This window comes from Mus pahari, chromosome 19 (genome assembly GCF_900095145.1).
Source record: "Mus pahari chromosome 19, PAHARI_EIJ_v1.1, whole genome shotgun sequence".
Lineage (NCBI taxonomy): Eukaryota > Metazoa > Chordata > Mammalia > Rodentia > Muridae > Mus > Mus pahari.
The window spans coordinates 37,007,900-37,018,390 of NC_034608.1; the positions used below are offsets into that span (position 1 = coordinate 37,007,900).

At 49.5% G+C, this 10,491-nt stretch overlaps 1 protein-coding gene and 1 pseudogene across 3 annotated transcripts in view; one reads left to right on the plus strand and one right to left on the minus strand.

Moving 5' to 3' along the window:
- Positions 1 to 1,196: 1,196 nt before the first annotated feature.
- The window catches only part of Xkr5 (XK related 5), a 19,427-nt gene continuing 10,132 nt past the window's right edge, over positions 1,197 to 10,491 (minus strand). For all 3 annotated transcript variants that reach the window (XM_021219413.1, XM_021219412.1, XM_021219415.1), the window contains exons 4-7: positions 9,921 to 10,130; positions 7,869 to 8,038; positions 6,044 to 6,155; positions 1,197 to 3,045 (exon numbers count right to left, since the gene is read on the minus strand). In XM_021219413.1, the coding sequence (XP_021075072.1) occupies positions 1,937 to 3,045; positions 6,044 to 6,155; positions 7,869 to 8,038; positions 9,921 to 10,059 (1,530 nt within the window). In that variant the 5' untranslated portion in view covers positions 10,060 to 10,130 and the 3' untranslated portion in view covers positions 1,197 to 1,936. The remainder of the gene's footprint in view (positions 3,046 to 6,043; positions 6,156 to 7,868; positions 8,039 to 9,920; positions 10,131 to 10,491) is intronic.
- On the plus strand, positions 1,457 to 1,559 carry LOC115062673 (annotated as a pseudogene).

Here is a 10,491-nt window from a genome sequence, read left to right on the forward strand (position 1 = left end):
GCTGCATTCTGTACAGCATTTATGAGGGATGGTTAGTTCATCCTTCCTGTATTGTCTCCCCTGTGCTAGACCTAGGAGTTAGAGCTCAAAGGGAAGATGGTACCTTAACAAGCTTTAGTGTGTGTGTGTGTGTGTGTGTGTGTGTGTGTGTGAGTGTGTGTGTGTCACAGAGAGAATGTGTGTGTGAGTGTGTGTCTGTGTCAGTGGAAGCCTGAAGTATAGGAAGAGATCACCTACAAGAGGTAAAGCGACATGCAGCCCAGGTCAGGCTTGGGAAAACAGGTAGTGCTGGAGTAGAAACTGTAGGAAGGATGGGAAGTGGGGTCTATTAGGAAGCAGAAAGATGCTCACACCGATCTCTGGTCGGAGGTGGCAGGCCTGGGTAGAGCAGGAGTCCGACCCCATGGAGCCACAGTGACTATGATGTACTGATTTCATGCTTGAACAAACTCTCCTTACTTCCCGTCTTGGTTATGCATGTGCCCTCACACCCTCCTGCCATCTCTGATTGGCTCGTGTGCTTGCAACAAGGATGCAGATGGCCTGAAAGCTTGCTGCAGACACTGTGCATCTCCCTTGCTACCTGAGGTTGATCTAAGAGAACCACCCTTCTTCTTCTTCTTCAGGCCCACTGACTGCCTCTGAACCTAGAGGTGTTGGGAGAGGGCAAAGCACTCACCGTACCACATGCTTCCCAGTGGTTTATGATTAGGCATCCTTCCTTAACGAGTTGGGAAGGAAAACTCTGGGAAATGATGGGAATAACCTACCAACAAAGGATGCCTTCCGGGGAAGAGTTAGGAAGGAGTCAAGCGTGGGAGACAGTGACACTGCTGACGGTCTTGTCATACATTTAATGGAATTAAAAAAAACCACGTGTGGAAATGAAGTAAATTGGTTCTAAAGCTGACAAAGAGCCTCTGGTTGGTTTGCAGGAAGGATATCTAGATGGCAGAGGTAGAAGATCGAGATTCCATCTTAAAACAACCAAACTGAACCAACCAACCAACCAACCAACCAACCAACCAACCAGCCAACCAACCTCTGTCTCTAGATGTTGCTTTGGTCCTGCCAAAGGGATCTGAACTCAAAATGTTGCCCACATTTTCAGTCAGGCTGACTCTGAACATAAGAGTTTCCATCTACATTCAGAAAGAGTTTGTGTTCTCTAATAATAAGATACTAACACTAATGCGTCTGGGAAACACGGTTTTATTTTTAAAAATATTAGCTGTAGGGGTATTTTGCCTGCCTATATGACTATGAATCATGGGTGTGCAGTGTCCACAGAGGCCAGAAGAGACTGTTGTCTCCCTGGCACTGAAGTTACAAGTGGTCATGAGTTACCAAATAGATACTGGGAATTAATTGAACCTGGGTCCTCCGGAGGAGCAGGATCTTAACTGCTGGGCCATCTCTTCAGTCCCCAAAGCATTTTTAAAAAAGGTGATTAATAGTGCAGCTAATTAAGCCGACCAAGTCCCTTTCCCCGTGGGACTTTGGTGTGCAATGGTTGCAAACAGCTGTATGGGTTGCCTCAAGGGACCTTGGAGACAATTTTTTTTTTAAGTGATTAATAGCCATCCAATGTGAAGAATGGTTAATTATAAAGGACCCAGGATGCAACTGGACTCTTGAGTTTTACCTTTGCATTTTTTGGAAGCCGCGAAGAGACTTACTAGGTAGGGTTCAAGCAGCTTGGAAAGGGACCTTCGTCTCTCCCCACTGCCCATGAGTTTTGCTGTGCGACAGTGTCATGTGTAATGCGTACAGGGGGTGAGGTTAGACATTATCCAATCCTGTCCCTTCATCTTCTCAGGTATGCAGATCTTGGACACCAGAAGTAGAAGGCGTCGCGTGTGGGATTTCTCTCCCCAGGATGCTGAGCGGTCAGTCTGATGTATTGACCTGTTGTCTTTTTCCGCCACTGCTAGGGTCAGATGAAAAAGCTCATCTCCTGTCTCACCCTGTCCCTGCAGCTGTTGTCCCTTTGGATGGACTCCGACTTAGGGGTAGATGTGAAGCAGGGCTCTTCAGCTGCCTTCAGCCTCATCTTCAGCAATGAGCTCTGCATACTCGGGTCCCTTGCCGCGTCCTTCCACTCCTCACACTCTGAGCTATCTGGGGCTCTTCCAGGGAGCCCTGCACCGGGGCGGACGTTTCTACCTGGAATGGGACTAATGTTGGCCATGGTAACAGGAAAGGGCTTAGTGACTGGCTGAGGCAGTGCGGGCTGCTCAGGCCTGCTCTCTCCCAGAGTCCCCGAGTGGGACGTCTGCAGAGCTGCTGGGCTGCTTCTTTGGTGGGATGTGGTTCTGTCCATGGTGGCACTGAAGTACAGTGTTGTGCTCTCCTGTCCTTCCTTCCCCTGCAGGGGACCATCTGTCTCCTTCCCCTGAGCTGCAAGGTCAGCCTTGGACCCAGCCAGCTTTGGACTGTCCTGGGTAGCTGGTGGCTTCTGGGTTGTTGCATTGTCCTCAAGCTCGCTGGCAAAGGAGAGATAGCTTGAAGTTTCCAATGACTCCATCTCTGCTTTTGGAGCCCTCACGTACTCAGACCCTTTCTCCAAGGTCAAAGGGTCACAGGGAGAGGATGGGAGGTCTTGCTGGGAAAACAGGGGTTTCCTCTGCAGATCACAGTGTTGACTCGACCCCAACGCAGGGGGACAGGAGCAGCCAGGGTTGTCACCTCCGAGGGCTGCGTTGATCTTAGATACACTTCCTGTCTTGAGAGCAAGTTTCAGCAACAGCCAGTGGTGGTGGCTGAAGAAAGAGGACTCCCCTGATCTCCGCTCCCCGAGCCCCACCTCTGCAGTGTTCTGCTCTGGGCTGGGGGCCTTATCTAGACATGTTAGCTCATAGCTTTCCTCTTGGCACCAGCTTGAGCTGTCTGGCGTCTCCCCTGTGGGAACCATGGCCCCGGGAGGAGGTTCTGATTCAGCTTCGTTATCCTCGATGGGGCCACAGCATTTCCTCACGAAGCTCTGCTGGATGTCTGAGGACTTAGGGTGTAGTAGGCTGTAATAGATAACCAGCGATGCACACCCTGAAACAGAAGACAACAAAAACAACAAAAGGGATAGCATGAAGTTACGTTTTGGGACACCCCACATCCCGCTGCGAGTGAGGTTCAGTGGCTACTTTGAATGGAACAATATAATGTCGATTGACAAGGTTCTGAGACTTCAGAACTGACCCCATTAAGGGGTCAAGATTTTAAAGAGGGCCCAGCATCTACCAGCTATGAATGTTTTGAAACTGTACACCATGGCTTCTTCGTTCCTTTTGAGTCTCTTAGCCTTCTTCCTGGAGGGCATTGACCGCTTGGTGCCACGTGCAGATTTGTGCGTGCATGCACGTGAGCACCAGAGGCACGGTAGAGAATCTTTCTCCCAGAATCTTTCAGAATCCCACCACCAGCACAGTGTGGAAGGATGCCAAAGTCGGGGGAGGTAGGCGGTAAGAAAGCGGCCTCAAAAACAAGATCCTGAAGCAGAGGTCAGTCATGCTCCTCAGAGCTGTGTCGGGGCATTTCCACGAACAACAACAACAACACTTCCTCTGTGCACAAACAGCTTAATCACATTGTCGTCAGTTTCATTTGTGTCGATCAGAAGTGTTGACTGCTGCAATAATCTCTTTACCAGAGCATTCCAGTAAGCCACCCACGTTGTTTCCAGTTTCCTGTCGCACTGGAGACAGTGCCTGTGTTCAGGGGTGCTCATTAGGAGAGTAGAAGATGGGAACTAAGGGTGAGGAGGGGGGGCTGAAGGCACCAGGAGATGGCAGCACGACAGACCCTACGAAGAGCCCAAAGGACAGTGCCCCCAGACCCTCAGTGTCTCTGGGGACAAGAGCAGGCCCAGGGCAGGGCACCGGTTTGTGGTAAAATCAGAAGTGGGGACAAGGACCAGCAGTCCTGTCTGAATTGAACATAGCTCACATGCTGGCTTCTGTGCCTTGGATTCTCACCGAGCCCGAGCAATATGTGGCAAACAAATCCCACCAAGGTCAGGAAAGGACACCAAGCCAGTGACGCTACCCTGCACACCCCGGGTGCCAGTTGGCAGCAGGATCTGCCACAGCCAGAGGTACCGGGTGTACTGATTTTCTGTAGGATCCTGCCTCCTGCTGGATTCCTGGCTGTAGCTCCAGGCTGGTGTGTAGTAGGCACTCACTACACGTTTGTCCAGTGAAAGAAGGGAACGGGGAGCCTGGATTTGGGAAGGAATTGTCTCAAGTCTGGGTTCTTGATACTATAATTCCTTTAAAAAAATATTACTTAGCCGGGCTGTGGTGGTGCACAGCTTTAATCCCAGCACTTGGGAGGCAGAGTTCGAGGCCAGCCTGGTCTACAGAGTGAGTTCCAGGACAGCCAGGGCTTCACAGAGAAACCCTGTCTCGAAAAAACAAAACAAAACAAAATAAAAAAATTACTTTATGTGTATGTGTGTTTTGCCTGCATGTGTATCGGTGTACCACAGGTCTGCCTGGTGCTCTGAAGAGGCCATCAAATTCCCCGGAACAGGAATTACAGACCAGTATAAGCCATCACCGGAAGACCCAGGTCCTCGGGAAGCCAGTGTGCTTAGCCACTGAGACATCTCTCTAGCCTCTATTAATTTCCTTTTAAAAGTTCCTTGTTTTCTTGAGATGAAGCCTTGATTCATAGCCCAGGCTGGCCTCTAACTTATGTCAATTCTCCTGTCTCAGCTAAGTGTTTGGATCGCACGGCTTGTAAGGTTCATTTATAACAGTGTTGGGCATGGAACCTGGGGCTTCTTGAATGCTAAACAAGCACTCTACCCATGATCCGTATCTGAATTTTTTTTTTTTTTTTTTAAATAGGGCTTTTCTTCTTAGCCCAGGCTTGCCACAAACTTACTATGTAGGCCATGATGGCTTATAACTCACAACCATGCTCTCGCCTCCGCCTCCTAAGCACTGGGGTTATAGAAACAGACCACCATGCCTGTCAATAACATACTATGATGTGATTTTAAACGTGTATTAGATATAATTTTCTGTAATGCCCGGCTTTAAAGACTAACTCACAGTTTGGTTGTTCCCGTTCTGTCTTTTGACATACTTTCCTTTCCTGTTGGGGATTCCCAGGGGGCGGGGTGGGGTGGGGAGGGCAAAGGCGAGTGAGAGATGTGTCCAGCGCCACCTGCTGTTGGGCAACGGAGTAGCATGACACAGCCCAGCCCCTTCTGAGATGACAGGGCAGTTCCCCCCCCCCCCCCCCCCCCCCCCCCCCCGTTTACTGGACTGGGTCATACCGCTTGTGAACGAAGTGGTTAGGTCTCTCAGCTGTGAGGACTGTCACATCGTATCCCAATGGATCCCCTCTCTGCAGGAAGATGACTAGACAGAGGCCACTTTGTAGGTGGCAGAGTAGCTCTGGCCTAGACGCCTCGCTGTTTGACTGGCCACTCACGTGCAAGCGTGCTGCTTAGAAATCGGCATCTTACCGCTCAGTGCATGGGCAGCATTTTGTGCAGACGTGGCTGCTCCTATCTTTCTTTGAGGCCCCCATCAGTCTAGTCAAGTCTACAAAGCTAAGCTCAGAGTCTCAGGGCACTTACCTACAGCACGGGTCCCATCCCCTGCCCACTGCCCCTAACCTGTTCCCTGTCCTTCCTGTTAGCATTTCCTCTAGGCTCCGCCCAACAGTTACCCAGCAACAGCTAGTACTAGGCTCCTAAATAAGAAAAACAAAACAACAACAACAAAAAACAATTGTTCTTATATGCAAGACTATCAGGGATTAGTGAGCTCTGGGTTCAGTGAGAACCCCTGACTCAGTAAGTGGAAAGTGGTTAAGGAAGACATCTGACATCAGCTGTAGGCCTCCACATGGAAGAGCATCTACATACCACACATGAGTATCCGTACACATACCAATATACACACATCCATGCATATATACCATCCATGCATATATACCATTTGTGCACACCCTTGAAAATAAAAAGAATAAAAATAAAATACAAATACAAGTTGGTGAGGAAGTGTGGCTAAGAAGACTCAGTAGGTCTTACCAATCAGAAATCCAGACAGGACCCCCACCACAGTCCACAGGCTGGTCCCTGGTGCTCCCTGCAGAAAGTCAGTGGCCAGTAGTAAGAGTATGGAGTTCTCCAGCAGCATGACCTGTGGGGTCAAGAGACAGTCACCATACCTGGGGGCCTGCTACCTGCACCTCTTCCCTCCTGACCCTGGTCCCTGCTGGGTTTCACAAACCAAGGAGCCTCCACCAAGCAGAAGCAAGGCCCCAGGGGGAAATATTTCCACCCAGGGAGGCTTGCTGATGACATTCATGGGAACGTCCCCAGAGTCACAGACACAGAGTTAAACAGAGCAAATGGAGGAGCTTTGGCACAAGTGTGTCTACGCAGCCCACACTAAGATGGCTGACCGATGCTGCCACTGATCTACCAGCCCAAGGCGACATCCCCGGGGTGAGATGTCAGTCCCTTAAACTTTCCGCCTGAGGAATCACAGCTGTCGGGCGGAAACATGATGAGAGATAACTCGGGCCCTCACTGCTTTTATAGCAGATGTACCAGACAGCTTGCAGGGGTGACTCCATCTCCCACCCCACCCTCACAACGGCCTACCTCCAGGACCAGAGAACATCTCTTTGAAATACAAACATTCAAGGAGGTCACTCTCCCAGCCTGTGAGCACCTTGTTCTTTAACTCAAGAGACCCGTGTCTCCTGCAACTCATAGAGATGCCCGCCATCTGGACAACTCCAGTTAACACACCAGATGTTAATCAACTACCCTCCCTCCCTCCATTTCTATACATTTCCATTTCTATGACTCAGCCCCCATACTCCTCCTCTCTCCTTTCCCTTCTAAACTTAAACTTTCCCATCACCTCGGTATAAACTAGAGTTCAGCTGCATCGCTACAGACAGGACATTCCCTTTCCTTCCACGAGTCTCTGCCTTTGTCTCCTGGCAGCGCCACATAGACCCCAAAGCCACAAGGACCACTGTAGCTTTGCCCGAGATGCCTCCAAGCCTCTTTTAAGGCAGAGTCTTGGCCTCCGAGGCTCTCTGTGTCTCTGGGACTCTTGACGGCAATAGGCGCACATTCCTTTGTATATCTGTAGCTACGAAGAGCTGCACACTGGTCTTGAGTTCATTTCTAACACACTTCTTGGGCTGTGTGCATGCTGAGAGGAATCAACCCCTCGTGGGTGAAGTCACACTTTCCAGAGCTGTAACCACCTCCAAAAAAACAGAAGGTGAGGCCATGTGTGCAATTGTTAAGGGTGGGCCAGCAATGCTGCCTGAAGCTGTCTCTGGGGAAGGGCCTGCGACTCTCCACTTTGGAAAAGTCCCCAAGTGCATCTGCTAATGATGTCTGTGGAGTTGGCTGCACCTGAGGCTCCTGATGATTGATTGTCAGGCTATTTTCAGTGTGTAGTCTCTGATTATAAATTCTCCTTGTGTTAGGCTATTCCTCTGTGTGTGTGATGCATGCATGGCATATACACACAGTGTGCAGGCATGTGGAAGATCCAGTGCTTTCCACTATCGCTCTCCCTTATTGCCTGAGGCAGGGTCTCTCCCAAAACTGGAAGCTTGAGATTCTGTCAAGGCTGGCTAGTAAGGTCTTGGGATCTGCCTGCGTCTGCCCCCAGGGATGAGGTCAAACGCATTTGGTTGCCGGGGATTTGAACTCAGATCTTCATGCATGCCTAGTAAGTACTCTTACCCACTGAGTGGATTCCCCAGCCCCTAGTATCCCTTCTTGAGTAGATAGATGTACAGGCACACACACCCATATGTGCTCCTCCCCATCAAACATGCGACCGGCAATGTGAAAGCCAAGCTGAAATGAAACCACTTGCCAAGTAGAAGCTGGCCATCCTGCTTCTGGATGGGCTGTCCCAGAAATTGATGTAGCAGAGGATGAACACCGCTCCCACCAGCAGATTGAACAGCCTCCAGTGGCAGGTGTTCTCTACAATGTCGCTCTGCTGGGCTACGAGCCAGAAGGTCATCACTAGCCAGTGGGCACCTGGAGGGAGGAAGGGGTAGAATTCAGTGTTCAGTGAGGAGGCGGGGAAGGGGTGCGGTTGAAATTGAACAGCCCAGAAGAGACCTCAAATCCAGAAGAGAACCAAGTGGGGCACAGACAAGCCACTCATTCCATCTTTGCAAGTTGTAGTGGCTATTCCTGGTTGTCAACTTGACTATATTTGAAATGAACTACAATCCAGAATTGGAAGGCTCACCAGTGGACCTAATCTGGAGACTGGGAGATAGAAGTTTCTGATCTGGATCTTGGTATGGAGATCTTGAGACACAGTGGTGATTGAATCCAGAAGATTAAGACAGGGAGATCTCCGAGTCCAAGGTCATCTGGGATTAAAGGTGTGGTGGCACACACCTTTAATCAGGGCTACACCTTCTGCTGGGGACCATATAAGGACATTGGAAGAAGGGAGTCTGGCTCTCACTCTTTTGCCTTCTTGCGGTGTGGGACTCAGCAACTGCTAGATCCTTGGACTTCCATTCACAGCTACTACTGAACCATTGTTGGGATTTGGACTGCAGACTGTAAGTCATCAATAAATTCCTTTACTATATAGAGACTATCTGCAAGTTCTGTGACTCTAGAGAACCCTGACTAATACAGAAGTCTTATCTCTCTGAGCCTCACAGGGGACTTTTAGCCTTGTTTGGAGCTAAGAAAACAAACTGGCTTCTGTGTCACCCATAAGACCCTATATATGGATGGAAACTCTTCTGCTTCCAGAAAGCACTTAAGGAAGCAGTTATAAAGCTCTCTACCCTTTTTACACTGTTGCTCTACAAGCCCCAACCCTCCAGATCCAAAGAGAACTCTGTGTGGACCAGTTACAAGTTTTAGTCTTATATTTTAAGATGAATAGCCTCATTCTGGATCACACGCTGAATTTTAAAATGACTAATAAAATGTAGTTAATTTCTCTGTAAAAACACAAGCTCTTTTTCCTCCCCCCAAAATAATGTTCTTTTTCTGCCAATAACTGTATTAACTGTTTGCTCTTGGTACATGGGCCAGCTATTTCTCAGTGTTCTTGGTTCTTTTAAAACAAGAGTACACTGTTCCTTCTTGCAGAGTGCATTCACTGATGACCAGAGGACACTGCTGTCCTTGGCAAGGACACACAGGCCCCATTCAGGAGTCTGAAGGGCTAGACAGACTCTTGGTCATCACATTCATATCTGTGCTGCTGGCTCTGAGAAGCCTGGGGTTCGGTAGAGCCTTCCTGTGTGAACCAAAGACAGTGTTCCATAACCAAAGCAAATGGGGGCGCGTATGGAGGAGGTTCTGAACAGCATCATACATACGTCACAGTTTTGCACAGGATCAGCTGGAACCTGGACCTCTCTCTTGTGCAGCCAGGGCGGTGAGATCCACACCCTTTCCTACATGAGCATCGACTTTCTATGGGAAGGGCTTGTGATCTACAATAGTCTTTTGAGGACTGTGGTTCCAGCTTTAGCTGACATTTCTGTGGCCGTATATCCAAAGAGCCAGCATTCACTACAACCCCTTGAGTTGGATGCACACTCGTGGGAACTAGGCTCTGGACCTCTATGTTCATGGGTCAGGGCTGCCAAGAATGGTTAGACTGACAGAGCATAGCAGAGGCCATTCTGTGGCTGTTCTAGGTTTAAGAGGACTGGACATTTCTACTTCCTCTTTCTTGGAACTGTCATTACAAAGGTGAGTCCAGGAGAGGCCACATCTGTGCATCCAGCCTGCTGAGCTCTCTTGGAAACACAGAGACCTGCTTTTCTACCGTCTCCATAACATTCTCTGCCAAACACAACAAGCAACAGATCTGGGACAGAGGACCATGTATAGTGACTGTTAAGGCTTTATGAATAGAAATGGAAGCCCCACTTACCTCCAACCACCAAAACCCAAACACGGTAAACCCTGCAGAACAGAACCAGGCTTAGCACCCGAGCACCCAGCATGCCCATCCTCCAGAGCTGCTGGCACAAGAGAGCAGCCCATAGCATGGTATGGTGCCCTGGCTTCATGATGCCCAGGAAACGGTTGTACGACACTAGAGCCCACGACAGTGAAGACCAGGAGAGTAGGGCACTGATTCCTGGAAGATTGAATAGACAGAGCTCACTACAGCCTCTGAAACACATGCACAGATGCACCCCACCTCCCCATCCCTTTCTGAGAGCATCCAACCTCTTATCAAATACTAGCCCAATGGCGATGTACTATGGACCAATTCCCTTGGTGGTGGGTAACTTAACAACAGTGTAAGAACATATGTTTCCATGGAAACGAGGGAGGCTGGAAATGTCTGCCTAGGGCCCTAGATGCTCTTCTTCTGGATGCCCTTTAAAATGTCTAAGCCGGGGCTGGTGAGATGGCTCAGTGGGTAAGAGCACCCGACTGCTCTTCCAAAGGTCCGGAGTTCAAATCCCAGCAACCACATGGTGGCTCATAACCAT